The following is a 21,999-nucleotide window of genomic DNA, read 5'->3' on the forward strand; positions in this document are numbered from 1 at the left end:
AATAGCCTAACAGTTTTCCTGCGGTGTCGTTCAGCTTATTCATGAATTACCATCAATTTCAAATGAACATGCAGTCACATCCCAATAACAGACACGTATTTACAGTTACTTTCAGAACTGTTCTTTAGGTGTACTTAAAGCCACACAGCTTGAAGACCAGCAAATATCCCATATTTAAACCAAGTCTATGTATATTTGCCCAGTAACCTGTGCCACAACTAGTACAACTAAGCAGTGCACTACACTGATATCCAACTACTGATTTGCCAACCTTGCATCAAAACTATTTTTGTCAGGAAAAAGTGTATGCTGAACATTTTTTAAACACGCAAGTCACACTGCTAATTTTGAGGCACCCAACTGAAAGCTTACTTCTTGCCAAAGCACTTGCTAGAGAACAGATTTGTTTGGCTAACTTCTAAAAGACAGATTTATCCTTATACCAGTATTTTAGTATGGCAGTAACGGCTTTTTCAGCACTGTGACCCAACTCACATTCCTTGCAATGGATGCCAGTCCCAGTAGGTAGCCTAACAAGGGAGATTTTTGTTTCCACAGAATTCACATGAAGCATCATAGTATTAAACTATTTTGGTTGCTCAGTACTCCAGCCTTCAAATTTTTCATGCCACTAGAGTATCAGATTTCCAGAAGAATCTCTCAAAGTATCTAGACAGCTTTATCACTACCAGTAATTAAATCAGCAGTAACCACACAGCAAGCAACGCTTATGAATTTCCATTCCAATTATTGGGGGTGAAGCTCCATGCATCTTTCAAATACCTGAGAAGTCCAATTTGACAGAAATAGATAGATATCCACACGTAAAGGCAACCATATTTAACATATATTTAGAGAAGCTCACAAAAATCAACCTATCAACATTTGCAGTGTCACCTCTGACAGTTCCACAAACAACTATTCTTGTAGACTTCGCTAAGTATTTCTAACACAATCACCTGCTTCTCTGCATCCTCCAGCACATTGCAATCTGCTGAAGGAAAAAGACAAATGAAACCCATCATGCAGTTTCTAGAAGTGACACTAATGGCACCTCTACAATGGCGAAGTTGTCGGGGTTATTCCATGCCAAAAAGAACTGCCACCAAACTTTATCACTGAGAAGTGAAAAAAAAGAAAAAAAAAAGAAGGAAAAAAAAAGAAACACAAACCATCAAACCACCAACTTACAAATATTTTAAGTAACCCAATTCAAGTAGAACAGGTAGCTTTTTTTTTTTCCCCAAGTACACTGAAAATTCAAATCACACTTCACCATACTTAGTGGGCAATGGTCAAAGAATGCCTACAGACATGTCTTTGACACTACCCTTTCATAAACAAAACACTAATTGACACCCCCTTCTCCCTCAAGGCTTAAACCCTGTGAATAATTAACCTGAAAACAAGGCCCAAGTAAAAGCAAAAATAAACCCACGTAGGAAGTCCAACAAAACTGAAATAGGAGGAGGATTCTGCAGTTCAGCTCAATTTGTCACTCTGACATCTTCACTTATATTCCTTGAATATGTACATTAACTCCAGTTCCTATTAACTGTAGTTTTAAAGCTAAGTATCTACATACAAATGTCTTTTAAAATAATAATTCTAACAGTCTTAAATATCAAGAGTTCTACTGGTAGTATTTCAAATGGTGTTCAGACTACAAGAAAAATCAGTATTTACAGGCGTAAAATGAATGTAAAAGGCCACAATCAAATCACATTGCAGATTTCAGCAACACCAGTCTGCCAGGAAAGGCAGAACAATCTCACACCTAGGAGAGAGCATACAGCTGTACTTTTCCCTGCTGCTCTGTTTATCTACTGAAAATCCGAAGAGCAAACTGCCCAATGCAGAATGGCAGGACATAGGGAGATAAGTAAACTTCCTTCACCGGAACTGATTCTGCATGGATCTTTGACATGCATCCTCACTTATACACATTTAAACGGGTAAATAAAGAAGAACAATCATTATTTTTGCATGAGGTAAATAAACAAAGAACAAGAATAATTTTTGCATTACTACATTTGCTCTAATTTTTCGGACTTACCTGATCTTTTTCATGGGGTAGAAGGCTGACAGGTGGAAGAGAAGAGGGGAAAGTGCTGGAGTATTTTGGAGCTCCTTTGCTTTCCAAACTGCCATAATTCACTCTATACTGAGGGCCATCCTTCAGTAATCTCCCATTGTTCACAGCACGTTTGGCCCCCAGACGTAACCTCTGCTGAAAGGCAGGATTGTTGAAAATATTTGCTAGGTCATTTTGACTTCTCAAATACTTCTCTATGTTTTTCAGGGAGGAGCCATTTGGTTCCTGAAGCCCTTCAATTGCTCTTCTCAAAAGTTTATTCCAATCCACATTACGAAGCTCATTACAAGCTCCTCTAGATCCCTTAACTGATTTAGGAATAGTGCCAGGTTTAACAGATGAAAACCGTCCAGGATTATCTGGGTCCTTGTAAGATGCAAGGCCTTTATTGGTAACTTTAAGAATAGAACCATCTTGAACACTAAGTTCCAACTGCTCCGAAACAGTCTTCTTATCTAATCCATGGGAAGCACAAACAGCGTGACATATTCTCTCTTCAGAAGGCCTTTGCTTTTGTTTTTTAACTTTCTGTATAGCTTCAAGAATCCACTCCGTATAAAGAGGGTTGGCAAGTTTTACCATGGTTGACCAGTAATTGTTTCCAGCCAAGGATTACCCATAGAGGTTCCTCCTTATCCTTTCAGAAGATCTTTCAGAGGTTGTTCACACCTCAAACACAAATCAAAGGATTCCACACACTGCTTGGATGCACCTCAAAAATATCCATCCTGAGGAGTCGGAAAAGGCAGGGAAATATCTGCTGACAGAAGCTTCCAATTACTTTACCATTACGGAAAGATAGAAAGGATTAATTCGTGATGATACTGGTACATCCTTACAAGAAAGTTTGCTGCAACCTTTAAAAAGAAAAAAAGAAGAGGCAGGGAGAGAATACAGTTAATGCTGAAGTAGTAAAAAGAAACAGAATGCATTCAGACATGTATTCACACTGTAGATGCTGCAGTATGCAAAAATCTCTGTGAGATTATATGAAATGTTCACCAATTCCCACCCCCAACCAAATAAGTCATCATAAAATCCTTCCACTTCTCATAATATTTAGTGGATTTAGTTTTCCTAAATACTGTCACCACTTAACCTGCTACTGACTCGTTGGGTAATTTTCCTTCAGCCAGCGATCTGAAAATACTCTCCAAAACAAACTGCCTATAAATAATTTCTACATCCACTGGTGTAAGAAAATTACTACCTGGATGGATTATACATACACTTAAAAAAAAAAAAAAAAAACCAAAAAAAACCAACAACAAAACACCACCAAACAAAAAAAAAAAAACCCACAACAAAAACCAATCCTCAATTGATGAAAGTCAAATTATTAATTTATTTTTTATTTATTATTACTTAATTACAGTATGCTGTAAGTGCCATGCCATATGCATATGTTAATTATACAACTCAAAAAATCAAAAACAAAGTATCAGAACTGAGTTACTAGGATTACATCTTTCATTAATACCTAGGTACCCTACAATACAGAAAGAAATCACAAAGGCACTTCTTGTTCTAAGGTGTGCAGTAAGGAGGCACACATTTTTGATACAAACTCTTAGGAACAGAAATGAAAATGAAGTAACAGGAGGCACTTTCACATAAATACACTGTCAGCATGAAAACGTATAGGCAGGTCACATTGACAAAATATGTTTCAGTGACTCACAGTTTAATAAACAATTTTATTTACTTATTATGGAACAGATCACTCCAGTAGGAAATTCAGTGGCTACAAAAACTTATATAAGAAACCTAAAAGAACATCTTGATCAGGAGTTTATTCATTCTGCAGGACAATATATGAAAAAATATATATATTTAAAAAGCCACATAAATTAATCTAAGACAGTAGGCACCTAATAAATAAATAAATATATTTGAGGTATTAGTTTTTTCTGCCGTTAAATGTAAGGGAGAACTTTTGAAGACACTAACAGAATTGTATAATTACTTCAAATCTGAGAAAAGTAAGTAAAAACCAGAAGAGGAAAATCTTGATTCTCAATAAATGGGCCATCTTGTGAGTTGAAGAATCGCCAGTTTCACAGCAAAATCTAAAACTGAGTTAATCTGAAACTACATTTATGAAGCTATGGCAAGCAGCCTGTAACAATAACATCTATGATTATACATGTCTCGGACCTCATTTTTATTCATTTATTCAAGTCGTCTTGCATTTCTATAATTTACTCAAGTTTTAAACATGATTAATAAGAAAAAAACCTGAATTGTGCGGTAATTTAAATTATTTTCAACTGGTTAAAAAGATTCCTCTGCAACTGTAAAGCGAATGAATACAAAACCCACTTTTGGTCCCATACCTCCCCCTCCCTCCACCCCCTCAAAAATTTCTTTAAATATAAACTCTAGATCATGTTTCACACATTAGTACACCTACACAACAGGATTAGTAAAAAAAGAGCATCTGGTTATTGGTGAATAAAATTCTTCTATACCCAAATAGCAGAAATATTAATCAATTCATTTTATGAATTTGTCAGTTTTTTGAGGTTTGATTGAAGCTTGAGCATTTTCAAATTTATAAATATCAAAGTTCAATTGACTGCCAGAATGAAAAGACATTCCTGATTCAAATGCAGCTGCTGAATGTTTAATTGGCTCCCATACTGAACCCTATTGATCTACGTAGATTGGATCCTGTTTCTTGCTTCCAGTCTGTACTCATGCAAGTTATATTTGATGACAGTTATTACAAATACTTGAAATACACAGAAAACAATGCCTGTAAACAGACATTTTCATTTAATCCAGCTAGCAAAAGCCATTCTTTCCCTAACAGCATTGTTTATATACACTGTTTTCAGATAATTCCAAAATAACACTGTAGCTGCAAAATGCAGACATATACAGGGAAGAAAAATGTTTCCACGGTATTATGAATCCTACAAATTCTCTCACAACTCCTGACACTGAAAATACAATAATACAACAAAGCAGAACTCTATATATATATAGTGGACGCTCACTCACACTGAGACTATTTTATGTACTCTGCCTATAGATTTGAAAGTTCTCTGTAGCTTCATATAAAGCCCCAGATTCCTAGAAAGCTCCTTTAAAGTTTAAAAGTTATTTAGTTAGGCTGTCCTACTATGAGCCTTCATGAAGACAGTCAGTACTTAATTAAATGCTGAACACTGCATTTGCTGAGTCAGATGTACTTGCCTCATTTTTAAACCTACTGCACTACTGTTGCATTAAATTTCATACGAGCAACCACATCACTTGCATTACGTTCCAGAACACAGTGCAAGGTCTGTTCCAAGCACCTGGACACCGATGAACATTTCAGTATAAATGCTGTAACTTGTGGGTTACAGGAATTTTTATTGGCCAGTGACTGTGGCAAAAGGTGAGCTGTATCTTCGTGTAAAAACTGCTGCTTGGTACAGGAATTTCACAGCAACATACATTCAGAACTACATTTTAACTTATTTACTTAAAACTGCCTATGTGTAATACAACCTCCTGCATACTAGCGCCTACTAAATCAACATTAGTTGAGTGTATCAGCAGGAGCATTGAGTTTCCAACACACAGGGCAGGACATATCAACAGGAAAATTAAGACACCTTAAATTCACACCTCCGACAGAATCTAAGTTCATTCTACTTTAGAAAACCATGCAAAGATCATCCAATCCTATTTTGTAATTGTTTTACTACAACTTAAGACTTTCTGTTATTCTGCCACTTTGGCTGCATAGGTACTTGAAAAGTAGCACTCTGAGCTCCACAACCGATATGACAAGTTCTACCATACGTAATATTCAGAATAACCTCTTAATAACAAACATCTTTGCCAGCAATATAATTCAGCTTAGTGATCCTGGAGCTGTAAGTTAAACAGGTCTTTCATAAATCAAGTTCAGACAGATTGATCCAAGACTAGCAATACAGAGATATAAACATATACAAGCTGAGTGACTGGATAAAGACAAAACAAACTTTCCAAATTCAACATAAGAGGATGCACGTAAGTTCAACAGGTTTCTAAGTTTAGAACTTAATGATGCCAAAACCACAAAAAGGTATACATCATTTAATATAGAAAGTGTGATGCTTACCCAAAACAAATCTTAAGGAAATACCAATTTTTAAGAGTGATTATAAATTAGCAGCAGGCACTCATGTCTATTTATTAATTTTCCTCCCCTTGTAATTAAATAACTTTTAATCAAAACCTCAACAGTACCCATCCAATCACAGATTAGATTTTCCAGACTGTTAAATGCACAGGACCACTTCCAAGTTTTATGGCAAAGCTTTTTCTATGCCATATTTCAGCTTCTACACTCTGTGGTATCTTATTTTGAAAATAAGAACATTTGAGAAAGTTTTATTGCACTATATCCCTGGCAAAGTCTGTTCACAAGTCTGCTACTGAAGAGCTGCAGAACATAAGTATCCAGAGAGTTAAGTACAATGCATTACCTTTTAAACATGAAAAGCCACCTCTAGTCAAGGCTTGTCCCTTTACCTAAGTCATAAATTATCAGATAAATACAAAGAAATTGCAAAATTGCAGACTGCGATTTAAAATGAATGTAAATATGTCCTTTATAAAGCATATACCTATTGTACAGCTGATTCTAATTAAAGAATGCACCGACTGAACATGTCAATCTTAGGTGCCATCAGTAATCCTATAATCCTGTAATAAGGTCTTTTTTAGACTGAACTAGTACCTCAAATTATTTCCAAGTGATCCAGATTGTGAAAACAAGCTGTCTAGTCAGAAAGACAAAAAATAAAATTTAAAAAAAAAGTTAGCTATGCTTCCCTCCCCCCCAAGAAACAAAAGTAATTACACAAGTACTCAAAAGCATTTCACAAAATATAATCTGAAGTCTTTTTTTGGAGAAATTAATGAAAAATTCACTTTGGCTGTCTTAAATGCAAATGGAGATAATTTTTTAAAACTGAGATTAACACAGCTACCCAAAAAAAAAAGGGGGGGGGGGAGGGGGGGGTGAAGAAGCGGGGAGGAGAGATGACAGCAACTTGTGCAACCTGCCGGTGACCTGTGAAACACAATTTCATTCTACTCCCTCCTACCTGCTCTGCACATACTCAGGAGAAGCAACAGCAGGCCAGCTCTCTGCTGCAGCATCAGGGTCAGGTAAGGATTGCAGCAGAGGAGGAGGAGGAGGAAGAGAAGACTGCCATTGCGTTCAGTAAGCTTTTTGTCATTTTTCTTTCCTCCAAGCTATTACTTAGAATTCTGCAGCTAATCAACTCTATATTCCACCCCCATCTCAATTAATGATGCAGAAGAGGCAAGATACTTGTTTCCCCATTGCAAAATACATGCACCTATGACGAGGCAGAGCAAGAGCAGATCCTGGCAAGGACTCCCAGCACACATGACACTTTTAAAATTACTAAGATCATGAAGTCAGCTATTGTATTCTTCCTTATGCATAACATACAGTTTTCAGTTAAACAAGGAAGAGCAATGACACTCACACATGCTTGAAACAGACAAATAAGGAGACATTATAGTAACTTCAAAACTACACCAAAAAACTTGGGGTTGGGGGAATAAGAGTGGTACATGTGAATCAAGCTGATGAAGCACTTGCACTGTGCGATACTCCACAAGCTAGTTTAAGATCATATGCTAAAAAGCAGTTCACGACATGACAGCAGCAAGCACCACCAGAGGAAACAGCATCAGCACAACATGACACCAGCAAAATCACCCAAATTCACCCTTCCCACCCTCTTCCATGCTAGTTCTAAGCACTTCAAAATATGGTACTAGAGAACATCAGGGAGCATGGTGAGGTAATATTCACTGCCAGCAGTTAACCTGGGAAAAGGATTTCAATGAAAACATTTCTTCTTGGGATAGTGATTTTCAACAGAAGGGGTATCTGCTTGCTTCTCACAGAACAGGTTATTTTGAATGCTCAGTGACAGAATGCTAAAGGTGAGGTCTGGGCAAAGAAAATACGGTGTGAACATCACTTTCGAAACGTGGCTTCAGAGGCTTGAATATTCCCCTCCCCAACTTACTTAAGATTTTTGCAGTATACCCACACCATGGAGATTTGCAATGCCTAGTGCCTAGCGCGAAGGCATTGTTGTATTTGACAGGAGCCGAGCCGGGGCTGGCTTTGGAACCCTCCAAGCCTTACTCCGGCATTTTTCATTTCAAAGGCGGAACCCCCCCAAGCCCGCAGGCTCCGCTCCCCGGGGCACGGCGACCCCGCAGGACAGGCCAACTGGGGGAGGAGGGCGGGGGCGTGCACCTGCACCCACCCCACGGGGGACAGCGGCCGCGCCGCCCCCACCCATCCATCCACCCCCGCCGCGCCCGCGGGAGGCAGGCCGAGAGGGCCCCCCCCTCCCTCCCCGGTACCACTCACCTCGGCGGGACCGGGGCCGCGGGGGGAGGAGCCTCCTCCAGGCGCCGCAGCGGCTCCCCCTGCTGCCGGCTCTTCCCCTGCTCCCACTGCCAGGCTGCGCCCAGGCGGCTGCCCCCGCTGCCGCGCTGCCCCCCTGCCGGCGGCCGCCGCGACTCCCCCTACCGCCGCGGCGCGGCTGGGCTCGGCCGGGCTCGCCTCACCTACGCCGCCATTTTGTTTCGCCCTGTTGTACTTAACGTGAATCCGACATGACACTGATTACAGCCCAATGGAGTCTCATTAAAACCTTACCTACCCCCGCGCCCCACCCACCGGCGCCCGCCATTGGGCCGCCCTGCGCACGCCGCTCCACGCTCACAGGCCGCGGGCCCGTGTCCATCAACTGCCCACACGGACCATGTTCCGCCCAGCAACCAGCCCGGCTCTCTCATTGGAAAACGGGGCGTGTCAATCACGGGGAACGCCCCTTCCCTCAAGGCGCAACCCCGCCTACCGGCGGGAACGGCCGGGGCCGGAGACTGACATTGGCCGCCACCACCGTCACACACCCGCACGGCCCGCCTCACTGCTGGGCCTCGCACACTAGCGATTGGCCAGCCGCCGCAACCGGAGGCGTGAACTCTGGCAAGCCCGCCCTCCCGTTGGCTACCACTGCCGTCCGTCTGGCCCGCCCGCCCCGCCCTGCCACCCTCCCCCACCCGCCACCGCCCCACCCGCTCCTGAAGTTTGTTCGGGAGGGCGATCGCCAGCGAGAGACACCGGCGGCGGCCGCCGGAGCCAGCCCGGCGGGGCGGGCGGGCGCGCTACACACACTAATCGACGGCCTTAAACACTGAGCGTCACGCGCGCGCCTGGGAGCCTGCCGGTCGCCCGGGCGGGCGAGATGGAGCGACGTGCTCCCGGCACAGCCCTCCCCGGGCACCGGCGGCCGCCGACCGCGCACACGCACCGCCCGCGCCGCCGCGGGAGGGGGAACGGCGACAATGACTCCCAGCTCCACAGCCACATGCAAGGTCCCTGCAAGTTTCGCCATGCGAAGGCGCAGGGACTCCTCTTGTCACCCTGCCGGCGAAGGAACAATCGCCGCCCCAGAACGGCAGGGTGGGAGCATGCAACACAAAACCCTCGGCCAGCCCCTGCCGCCCTCCGCCGCTCCATCCCCCCCGCTCCCCACCCCATCCAGCCCGGCCATCGCCTCCTGCCGCTCCCCCGCCTGCCCTGCAAAACGCAGCGCGTTGCAATGCATTTACCAAGCACAAGTGCCTGCAAACACGTGCATCAGCCGCCAATGCAAAAGGAAAAAAAAAAAAAAGAAGTACCCAGCCTAGTGACAAGCCCCCTGCACCGAAAGAGGGGAGGCAAAGGGGGTTATTATGGCAAATTGCAGCCTGTCACCCAACGCAAAACAAAAACCCATCGCATGCTCCCTATTATCCCCCGCATAAACTCCTGGGAATCTAACCTCCGGTGCAGGTTTCCCCCCTCTGCTTGCAATGACCTCCTTTCTCTGCCCGTGTGTGTGTCTGCAGCAGCGGTTCCTGCGGAATGTGCTGCCCCTGAAACGCGATCGCGGCTCCTCTCTCTCTCTCGCTCGCTCTCCCCCTGCTCTGTCTCTCGCTCGCTCGCTCCCTCTCTCTCCTGGCTGCAACCAGAGCCAGGAACACAACAACAACACGGCCTCCCCCCACCCCCTTCCCCAAACACATACACACTGAAGAGACCCAGCCAGGAGAGCCAGACGAGCCGGGGAGGGGGTGGAGGGAATCCCCAGCCAGCGGATTGATTGCACCAGTTACCTCCGCTAAGCCCCTTCGCGGGGGGGGGGGGGGGGGTGGTGGGGGGGTGGAAAAAGAAGATGAATAGCAGAGAGAATACCTTGTCTCCCCTCCTCCTCCTCCGCGGGGCTCCTCTTCTCACTCCAAAATACTAAAAGGTAGACGGGCAGAGCAGAGACGAGCCTTCAGCCCGCGGCGGGGGAGGGGAGCCGCGCCAGCAATTATCATTAATTTTAGAAATTAAAGCAGAAACCCACCCCCAGACCTCCGGCCTCCCCGGTGCCGAGCGGACGCAGATTGCGAGGACGGGTGCTAAGACACAGGACCTGATAACAGCTAATTGAAAGGTTAATCTACATAGGCTGTGACAGAAAAGGTCCCTCCCCACTTTTTTTATCTGCTGTTGGCAAGTGGGAAATTGAGCTCCCCCCACCTTTTTTTTTCCCTCAAAGAAAAAAAAAAAAAAAAAAAGAGGGAGAGGAAGGGGGGGGAAGGCGATAAAGTTTGGGGGGAGGCGCGTCCCCACGGCGGCGCGCGGCTGAGGGACGAGGCGCGCGGGTGGCCGTTGCGGGGCGCGTTGGGCGGGAAGGCGGCCTGAGGGGAAGCGGCCGCCGCCGCACCGGGGGGCCCTCACACCGCCCCCGGGGGCTTGGCTTGGCTTGGCTTGGCTTGGCTTGGGGTTCTCGCCCGAGGTGGGGCGATTTCAAACGTCTGGGTGGCAGCAGCGCCACAGGCAGGCTTTGTCAAATCCTTCCTCGAGGGCTTGAACGGTTCCTCGGGCCGAAGGAAGAGGGCTGTGTTTGAGGCAACCATAATTAGTCTGAGGGATGAAAGGAGGGTGAACAAATTACAGACGTTGTCCCCCCATTGAGCGTTTTTGTAAATGTAACAAGATGTCCTGAGGAGTGTGTTTTAAAGGACAAGGTGGTAACACATGTGGACTTAAAACTAGTTTAAACGCTTTCTCCAGGCTGTCTTGAGCCATGCTGCCAAAGGCTACTCACCATGTCGAAGTTTTAATACTCAGGATGGTTTTCTCAGCTATGGCTGGCAAACGCCACTTTTCGCAGAAGTATGGCAGGACCATAGGGTGGCAAAGGTAATCTGCCTACTGGAGCATCTACTCAAGCAAGTGCCAACCAGGCACCTCCATCTTCCCACACTTGAGATGTGACCCATCTCAGAGGTCTCCTAGACATTCTCTTTTCCATGTCTTATGGGTGACATGTTGCGTTAGGTGCCTGTCTGCAAAGTTTTCTGAAATTAATATCTGGTCCCGAAGAAGAAAAGATTAAAAAATCCCCTTCTTTTACAATGGATGGAAAATGACCTTCTACAAAGAATTAAGAAGGTCTTTCCTAGATCGTGTACTGCAAGTAGACCAGCAAGCGAACAAAGTTTCTGCAATAAAATACTAAGCGTTAAGGTTTAGTACAACTTCTTCACAGTCAATTGCTGGAGATACTGTATAAGGAAGCTCTTTGGTGACGTTTTAGAGCACTGTAAAATCGAATGACCTACTTACAGAAAGCTACTGGGTGAAAATAATATTCCAGCATGTATCTGTGATACCATACATGTTGACTGAGGTTTTAGTCTTTTAACTGCCGGATGCAGCCTTTTAAACATAGAGCAGGAAATTGAAATGTGTAGTGACCCAATATTTGTTGGAGAATCCTTCAAGGTTCATGTATTATGCAGGACTTGGCTGTGATTGAAAATTGTTTTTAAATTATTGGAAACAATATAAATCATTACAGCACAATTTGTAGCAGAGCATCACATTTCCAATACTATTCTGAATGTTGTGTCAACATTTCCATTATAAATGTTTTGGGTTTTTTTTTTTTCCAGGAAATTTACAACTTGGTTAGTGGTAATAGAGAAAAATAATCTCTTGAAACTGAAACTTGGCATAGCACATCCCAGTTCAGGAAACAAAACACTGGAGAAAACTCGACAATCTGTTTGGCCATTTTGAAATTACCAGTGTGCTGAAGACGTAATTAATAGCACAGATTAAAATCATAAGAGTCTCTGGTTTGAATACTTTCATTCTTTCTTCTTAATTTAATTATTTTCCTAAAAATAAATTTTATAGGACAACATGTCATTGGGTGTTGTGTTCCAGTTTTTAACATATTCATGAATCTTTTGTTTGAGGAGAAATTCCTATGGATCTTGACATTTACAGGTGTAGCTAACACTACGTAAATTGTGAAGTTAAGCACATGAACCTCTTTATACATGAATCATCCTCCGGCAAACTTAGATCCACTATCACTGTGATTATACTATTTCCAAAAAGAATAACTTCAAAAGAATTGCATCATGTGAATTTAGGGCAGTTCAGTTTGAGACAGTGCATGTTACACAGATAAGCCATAAGTACCTGAAACAATTTATATCTACTTGAGAATGTCTAATATGATATGTGCATTTTGGTTTGTGATCTAGATAAGAAATGTTTTTGTTTTATTTTATGAAAAAAACCCAAAACCAACCTACATTAAAAATTTCCATGGAAAAGCTATAAGCCCATCAAGGAAGTTAGTGTAAACAAGAAAATGTCTTCTGCTGTCAGACTTTGAGGGATTTAGTCTCCCGTAGCCACTACAAAACCGGTGAAGTACAACAGTTAATGCCCCTGAGCAGCAACAGGTGCCTAGACACCTACACATTGAATACACCCATTCCATCTGAGAAAAAGATGTCCCTGATATTAAAAAAAAGTATCTAAAATCAAAACCACTCTCTCTCATCTGCTTTTAGAAAGTACTACAGCCCAGTTCACTCTGTTCCATTATTTTCCCCACTTTAATTATAATTTAAATATCCTTATTTAAAGGACATTTTCCGCCCCCCCTCCCCCTATGGGAAAATGTATTTGATTGCACATCTATATTGTAGTGTATGTAGTAAGCACATCCTTCTCTCCAAAACTCCTTAGGATTATTCTAAAAATGCATGTATGGTTGCTATTTTTGGATCACAAGTGAAAGCACAAAGTTAAGGGCTGAGCATGGTCTGAGTTAAATTCAGTTCTCAAAAATCAAAAATCTTAAAACTGTTGTATGTATAGCAGTGGTGTAAGACAAGCTGGAGACTACCGCTTAAATGAAGCCCGGCCATATGCAGACCAAATTCATCAGTATACAAAAAAGAATGCTAAATTAGAGTTTGAACACTCATTTGAAATGAGTGAGAAAATTCTTGTGCATGAAATTACTGCCATGTAACATGCCAATAAGAATTGCTCTATGAGGGCTTTAATCGCTGGTGCAGTTCCATTAGAACTGGTGGGGCTGTTCCGTATTTAGAAACAATTATACAGTTGTCCATGTTGGTATGGTGACAGATCCCTATTTATCTTCGGAGCTGCTAGAGGGTGAAGTCTTGACCCCCATCAAAGTCTGGCAAAACTTCCTATGACTTCAACAAAGCCAGGATGCTCCTTCTATTATTACCATACATAACCACGTATATGACTACAGTCACCTGGAAATTGCCTCTTGTGGCATACGCTGTCAAAAGAAGTGTCCCTGGGGAGAAAAGTCATCCTAAGAGCGCAGTGAGTTTCTTCCCAGTCTCTACAGTCCTCCTGAGCGTGTTCCTGCTGATGAGCTGAACGCAGGTATTCTTTACCTCTACCACCTCCTCTGCTTAGCTCTCCTGCCATGGGTTCAGCAGCTTCCCTGTAACCCTAACCTTCAACCGCATAGTCCTCCTGGATTAAAACAGCCTTTTCTTTTTTCACTTATGAGATCTTTTTTTACAGCCTTTTATACTGTAATTTAATCTGAAACATTGATCTGTGTAACTAAGTCTACACCCCTGAATACAAACAGAATGTTTCTTGGTTTATGCATGAGGCTATGCATTGCTGCACACAACAGAGCATCACTGCCCAATTTAAGCACTATTAATAAATACTAATATAGATTATATTAATATATACGTGCATATATTTGTACTCACACAGACACACACAAAGTGAATAACCTGCGGGCATATGTTCTGATCATTTGCTGTCACACCTATTACATTTACTAAAGTTAAATAATAGTATAAAATAGTCTCCTACTGCTATCTTACTGATTTGGGGGCTTTTTAATTCCTGAAACTAACAGATTATAAAGTAAATGCTATAACAGCCTCAACTCAGGAGCTGTAATTGGCATAATACTGTAATTTGGAAATAAGTGTTTGTGGTAGATCAGCTGTCGTCCCACAGGGATGGAGACAGTGACTTTTTGTAATAAATCCCACATGTTCCATTCTACTTTGGCAAATATACCACACTACTATATCAAAGTACTTTACAATCCTTAATTAATTAGTCCCTATAAGAGCTCTGTTAGGTGAATGTATATTATTTTTCCTGTTCTCCAACCAGAGATATAAAGCATAGAGCCAAATAGTTAGAAGAGGATGCCAGCTTAAGGAAAAATCTGGCCACCTGAGTTCCAAGGGCCCAGCCCTAGCCACCAGAGATCCAGTTATGGAGAAGCTGTGCTAGCCAGGGAGAAGAAACTGGTGGCCTGTTAACGCATATTTGAAACCTTAGCAGGAGCATGTCTTTTTGCTGCATTAACTATTATACGTGTTAAAGAGGCAAGAGGATGAATAGAATTTAGGACTGCAAAGGAAAAGGCTAAAAGCAAGGCAGAAAAAAAACCAGGTGGCTCTTTTACATGATAGTGTCCTATAAGATGGTGTCTTTCATACGCATAGTATCTCACAACGCTGCATACGGAGGTTCTATTTATACAAACATGATAAAGGATTAGTAAGTGATTAATAGACGTTTTAATAAGTGGTAATCAATTGTTATGAGTCCAATGGGTCAATAGGGTTTTTTATAACAATAGCTCATCATCGTCTGAAACACCCTACCGATGTATTTAAACTCTATACGCTTTACAGAGAAACACCTGCTAATCTTGTGTTAAACCTCACAAATGGAATCTTAATATAAAGTGTGACTCAAAACAAATTTGCTGGAGAAAAAAGGATTAGCACCTAGGCTCCACAGTAAATTGTTAGTTATAGCTATACTGGATTTAAGTTTCTCCTTTTGCCATGTAAAATGCACCGATATGACAGGAAGCATTTTGCTGCTGTGTGCAAGAGTAGTGTTTTCTGGGCTAATCCCAAGAGGAAGGCCAGGGATATTGCAGGACTCTATATCAACCAGCATCACTGAACTTGATGCAGCTTTGTGTTTTTATACATGTTTACGGTAATACCTTGTGAGGGCAGCTAATGAGATGAAGGATGGAATTGAAAATAAATAAAGATCAGTTTGCTCAGAGCTAGTGAAAGCTGCCATAATCAGGGGCTGCTCAGTTCCTCCTTGCTACCGTCCTGCTGCGATTAGTTAGTCTAGGTGAAAGGGGAGGATGCTGGTGTTTGCAGGAGCCATTTTAACACCTCAGCTTGTCTTTGTGAGCTTTAAAGTAATTAACTCTCCAATCATTATCAGTTGACTTTGTCCACAGGTTTAGGTTTCCCTCCCGCTGTTCCCTTTGGGGATATTGGGTTGTCATTTTATGAGATGGGGGGATTCTTTTTAGAGTTCACACAAAATCCTTTTCACAGCTTCCCAACAGCTTTTTGTGATCTCCAAACTGCTGGAATACTCTTCGCTCTCTGTTTTAATGAACATTACTTTTATAACTTTCTCTAGATCCAACTGGACAAGGAGAGAGGGGGGAAAAAAAAGCCTCTCCAAAAAACCTGGCATCATGCTTGCTGAGCCCTTCAGATGAAAGGACGGCCATGCTCAGTAGTAAGAAGCCAAAGAAAGAGACTGCAAAGGCAGTTTTGCTGAATAAGGTTACTTTGAGCCTCTAAAGGATCCTGATGGTCCTTAATGTAACTGAATGAATCCTCACAACTTCCAACTGTGATGTGGGTGTACTGCATTCTAGTTCAGTTTTAGCCAAGGGAAAATTTCCAGACTTGGAGTTGTTGGCAGTCTTTTATTGGTCAAATATTGCCAAGAAACATGGAGAAAAAAGGGGAGGAGAGATCTTGACCATATTTTTGTTAATCCTATTCTCATCCGGTTTCCACTATATTTTTTTCAGTCCTATTAATAAGCTGAAGAAATTGAAATGACCGGGGAGGCTGTTACCAACCACATAATTTGGAGACTATTCTCATGCTGCCCAACCCTTGGTGTACAACAGCACCAGACAAGCAGCCACAGCAATAAGAACTATGACTGAAAGGCACACCCACCACATTTCAGACTCAGTGGACGGTGAAAACCCTCACCTACTGCAGAGCTGGTTGGAGCACTTCCCCTTTCAACTTCTGCTCAGCATCTCCTGGCACACCCACTTTTTCATAAAGGATGGGAGTTTGGGCAATAACCCGTGTGACAAACCAGCTCTGAATTTGCTGAGCCCAGGCTTAGAAGCACCTGAGGTCTGCTCTGTATCGTTTGAGAATTGAGCAACTTCCACTCTAGTCTTTTTCTTTTGCAGCTTGAACCAAGCGGAGTTTGGCTGGTCTCAAGGACTAAACTGCTATCTCTAGCTGGAATTTTATCTAGGTCTATATGATGTTTTCTTTACTTTCTTTGTTGGCAGCATTAGTTGTGAGGTTCCCTTGCTAAATAAAGCTCTGACTGCACAAACAATTTATTTCAGTCACTTCCCATAGCTGCTGGTACTAGAGCAACTCTACCTCTGTTAGCTAGACTAGGAGGCCTGTCAGAGTCAGGTGGCAATATACCACATCATTTCAAATACCTTTCAGAAACCTTTAGATTTGTTCAATGCTGCTTTAAAAATAGCCAGTGGCTTGCTTGCATTAGGGCTCCCAACCTGACTAACTCTGGTTGTTACATTATTGTCACGCACAGTAGGATTTTGTATTAAACATCCTTTGGGAAGGAAAATCTGAGTGAAAAGGGATTTGGGGGACAGGAGGGACTTGTTTTTCTGTGCCAGGTAATATGAGAATGTGAACTGCTGTAGTAGCTAGGAAGAGCTAAGGTAATATATCGGTGCTGGAAATACGAAGTATCTTCTTCATACACATTGAACTACACAAACTGTCTCCTCAGTGGTACATAGGATAGGTAGCTGATGATTTATCAAGATGCCAGGGAAGGAGTTGCAGTATCCAGCATAATGAAGCTTTTTGTTTGTTTCATTTAAAAAAAAAAGGAGACAAAAAAAAAAGAGTGAAGTTCTACCCTCAGCTAATAGCAGGACCTGGGCAAGCAGTGAGATTGTCAGAATTGTTTTCCTTAGCACTGGCCAGAATCCCCCTGTTATCCTGATATTATTCCCCTTTGTTATTTGATATCCCACAGTGCCAGCTAAGTCAGGAGTTGTCACACTCCTCACTGGTGCAGCAGGATACAAAATAGCTGGGGGTGGGGAGGAAGACTGGAATAGTTAGGAGGTGGAAGGGAAAAGGCCTTTTTTTGTGAAAACAGTAGCACCAGCTGCATCCTGCAAGTCGCTAAATTAGCCAGTCAGTTGTTTTTCTTTTAATTTTTGTGTGAATTCAAGAATAGGTTGTGGATGTCTTGGCAACTCATGAATGAGGCTCTTTATGAAAGAATTCACCTTGCAGAGGGACTGCTGTCAGATGCACAAGCCTCTTTCCATTAATTAAGCTGCAGAACATCCCCTCTTTTTTTTTTTCCCCATGCCTCTCAACGCCTGGATAATCAGACCCTGTGTCTTTCCATAACATCCACGGCTGTCTCTCTTGCTCCTCACAGTATTTCACCCACTCTGTTAATTCTGGGCTGCCAGATTTTTGTTTTTTTTTTTTAAACACAGCTTATTGCTGCTAAGTGAGATATCATGCTGCCTGCGCTAAGATGAATATTCTGCTCCACTGCAACCAGTAGCATTCTCTATGCATTATTTTCAGCTGAAAGGTGCCCTGAGAGCAAAGTTGGATATTTTCAAAAGCTCAGCTGGGAGTTAATCAACTCTTATTGTCTTTCAACAGGAGCTGGGTGCTTAACTTGCATCCAGTGAGTCATCCCCTGAATTGTCCCTGGCTTACATGCAAGCAGTCCCACAGAAGGTGCAGAGAAATTTTAGACATCCTAGAAATGACCTGCCATTAAAAGTGCATAAGCTAAACTGTATCACGTTAGGGAGTGATTACAGATGTAGTTTGAACAGACAGTCTGGGGAGGAAAGGTGGGCAGTATCAAGAACCTCAATCAATCCTCACAGACCTTTGCTGTCTGTGGTCTGAACAAGATGGGTGACTGCACCTGTATTGTCTTGGAGTTCTTTTGGGGAGATACTCATACGTGTATTTATGGAGTTATACACATGCTTCAGGGAATAATCAAAAATCTTTTAAAACCAGTGGAAGGTTTCCACTGACTGATGAGCTATCATACCTTAAGTGTTTGGGCTTAATTTCGTATGGCTGATTTAAAATCACAGTCATTAGGAATAGAAAAATACAGTATATGGTATTAATGACAGACTTTTAAAAATGATCTGTTCGTTTTCCTTCACTTCCAAGTAATGCTGAACATTAATTTCCTGCAAATGAAGAAATCTGAAGTAGAGTGCACAAAATAATTAATCTTTGGAAACTCTGGACTAAATTAAAATAATTTGAAGTTAAATAAAGAGCTCATCTGTGGCCTCAGTGCTCTTTCTGAGAAGCAAGGGATACATAAAAGAATCAAAAAGAAAGGAAACACCAAATTATCTAACAGGAAAGGAATCTACAAAATATATGTAATAAATTCCCACATTACATCATAAAAATGTAATGAAAAATAAAATATGTAATAAAAAAATAAAATATGTAATAAAAAAAATGTAATGAAAAATAAAAAACTTTCTCACAAATGCTGTCATTGCAAATGCCGAGACACATAGGAGACCATTCAGTTAGCAGTAAAACAGAATAGGCAAATGAGAAATTATTTACATTGGAAATATACATTTTCTAATTTCTAATTAATTTCTTTTAGAGATTATCAAATTCTCTTTTATACTACAAGTTTTCCTCACACTAAGAACTGAATATGGTAGAATCTGAAATGCCATTTAAATTGTAAACTTGTGGAGGCAGAAACTGTGTTTATGAATGCAGGCAGCATCTCAAAGAATGAGCATTCACAATAAACTCAATGTTTTTATTAGCAAATGTTGACTTTTTAATCCAACACCATAATTTGGTTAAAATTAAAATATAATCATAGTTGAATAGTTATCTGTAAATGGAGAACATTCAGGAGTATAAGAAAAATTATTCCATCTTCATTAGATCCAGGAAAAGTAGCTTGACTTTATTTTGTATGTTTGTTTGTCATCTCTGAAAATCAGGCCCTGAATTTCTGTGCCTACATGTAGCCATTTCAGGAAAGACAGAAAATAAGCTATTTTTATTTACCTTCTTCAGAGGCAATCTGTAAAAATAAATCATTAATATCTGTAAAATAACAGTGACATCCTCATTAAGAAATTATACACAGTAACAACATATTCCTAAAACCCAGAAACTTCCAGTAGAGCATTCCTGTTCACATCCCTTTGCCGACTCAGCCTACATGTCCTTTCTTTCTTTCAGGGTTTCACTTGTCTTTTTCCTTTTGAATATTTCGCTGGCTTCAAATCCACAGCTATCCAGAGCTATCAGAGACAAACAGTCTAATGGAAAATAGTATGGCTGAAGAGATTAAATACAATAGTGAGCAGCAGGATCTTTTGAGTTTTAAACACATGGTACTGTCTCTAGTCTTGCTGAAAGCTCCTTGCTACAGTTTTCTTGTTTGTTAAATAGGAAAAATATTAACCTGTCTCTTGGTGAAGCAGACTTGGAGCTCAGAAATGCTCCTGTCTGTATAAATGCTGGGAATTATTAGAGAGAAAATGCTCAGCTTGGGAGGGGGTTCTGAATATAGTGATGAACCCACTCAATTTCAATTGCTGCATATGAGGTTTTCTGCTATTATAACAATTAACCTCTTAGAAAAGAATTAGCACTGAGTTTACATGTTGACTCTATAGACATTGCATAATTGCTTTTAAAAAAAATCATCTATAGTCCAGGAAATTACATTTCTCCTTTTGCTTCTAAAATTACGAAGTTCTGACTTCCCAGCTGGTAATGCAAGCAATCAAAATCGGGTCTCTTGAGTGCAGTTGCATGACACACATGAACAACAATCTCATTTCATAAAGAATTAACCCACAGCCAGCCACATTAACTGGCTCCAATTCCTGCCACAAAGCCCATCTGATGAGAGCACTGTAGCTCCCACTTTGCAATAGGCAGCAATGTCTTGGTCAAGCAACACCAAACCTTCTCGGAGCCCTACTCTGGCTAAGCGCCCTGACAGAGAGAGACTTTGGAATAAAGCACCAACTGAAACTCAGAAGCCCTGGCTTCATTTTCTGTCTTTCTTACAGACTTCCTACCAGTAAGTCACTTAACCTCCCAGAGGTTCATCTTGTCTTCTGTCATATAGGGACAGTAATACCTCCTTTGACTGTCTTTTTAATCTAGAGTATAAGGAAAGCAACCCCCCACCCCCTAATCTCAGCTAAGGCATCTAGGCACTACTGTGATTCTAATCAGTGACAGCGTTAGCCACAGTTTAAACAGAAGGGCCTACTTCAATTGGGAATTTCCTTGATTTTATCTAGTTAAAATTCTCTTTGTAATTTCTCTGGGTTTTTTCTTCTGTTTGAGAGAAGGTAAGAGGAAAGGAGTTACTTGTTTTGGGTTGATGATTCAGTTCTTTAAATGCTCCAGGTATAGGGTCATAGAAAGGAAGCAGAAAACCTAGATCCAGATGAGGAAAAGCTGGCAAATTTAACTCCTTTCAGCAGGATTGCTCCCTAAAATGTGTTCATTAGAGCTTAATGATGACCTGCAAATGAAAGTCCAGAATAGAAGTGTAACTCAGTTGTGCACTTCTCTCAATGAGCTATGTTGACTTGACCTGAGTGGAGGTTCCCTCAATACCTCTTCAGCATTTCATAGACTAAACACCTTGCTGCTTTCAGGTGTTTTTTCTTGGTGTTCAGTCTAAATCTTTCTTCACTGAGTTTTAAGCCATTGCAACCCTAATTATAGACCTAAATCAGTTATTCTCCTTTATTAGCATTTACTGCAAATGGTTATCTTGGGTAAGCAATTGCCATATTCCTCACCGGTAATCAGTTTAGTAACCTGTAGCCACTTATTTATTTCTGTTTTGAAATACTTTTTATCTGAAAGATTCAAACAAACATCACCACATCCAGTTGTGTCAAAGACTGCCCTTCAGAGGCTACACTACCCAGTCTGGAGAAACGTTATTCATACATTCAGAAGACTGACTTTGCTGGCATATGTACATGTTTGTATTTGAAATTTCTAGATTGACAACCTTTCAAAACCAATTGCCTTCTCTTGGGACAGGAACATGAACCTTTATTTCTCTTTGATTTGAGAACTGACACCACTGTGATCTCCATCATGAGTCTAGCAATATTAAGCGTGTTGTTCTTTGCAGGCAGGTCTGACTGCTTGAGTTGAATGACTGCATGTTGATCTTGGGGGAGCTGCCGGGGTGTGTGTGTGTTTGTTTTTTAAATTCATCTCCTCCATATTGTGGGGAAAGAAGCTTTTGGACATTACATGATCCATGTGGATTTAAACAACAGTTGATTTCAGCAGCATCTTACATTTTTTCAACACAGCTTTATGAACTGTTGAGGCTTAGT

The 21,999-nt window shown here is 41.6% G+C and overlaps 1 protein-coding gene across 6 annotated transcripts in view; it reads right to left on the reverse strand.

Moving 5' to 3' along the window:
• Positions 1-10,546, reverse strand: part of KAT6B (lysine acetyltransferase 6B) — a 128,063-nt gene extending 117,517 nt beyond the window's left edge. For 2 of the 6 annotated variants that reach the window (XM_054204528.1, XM_054204524.1), the window contains exons 1-2: positions 8,505-9,127; positions 2,057-2,952 (exon numbers count right to left, since the gene is read on the reverse strand). In XM_054204528.1, coding sequence (XP_054060503.1) covers positions 2,057-2,677 — 621 coding nt within the window. In that variant the 5' untranslated portion in view covers positions 2,678-2,952; positions 8,505-9,127. Of the gene's footprint in view, positions 1-2,056; positions 2,953-8,504; positions 9,132-9,966; positions 10,085-10,379 lie in introns of those variants that run through there. The other 4 variants (XM_054204523.1, XM_054204522.1, XM_054204527.1 and 1 more) reach the window with 4 other exon arrangements.
• Positions 10,547-21,999: the final 11,453 nt, after the last annotated feature.

This window comes from Rissa tridactyla, chromosome 6 (assembly GCF_028500815.1).
Source record: "Rissa tridactyla isolate bRisTri1 chromosome 6, bRisTri1.patW.cur.20221130, whole genome shotgun sequence".
Taxonomy (NCBI): Eukaryota; Metazoa; Chordata; class Aves; order Charadriiformes; family Laridae; genus Rissa; species Rissa tridactyla.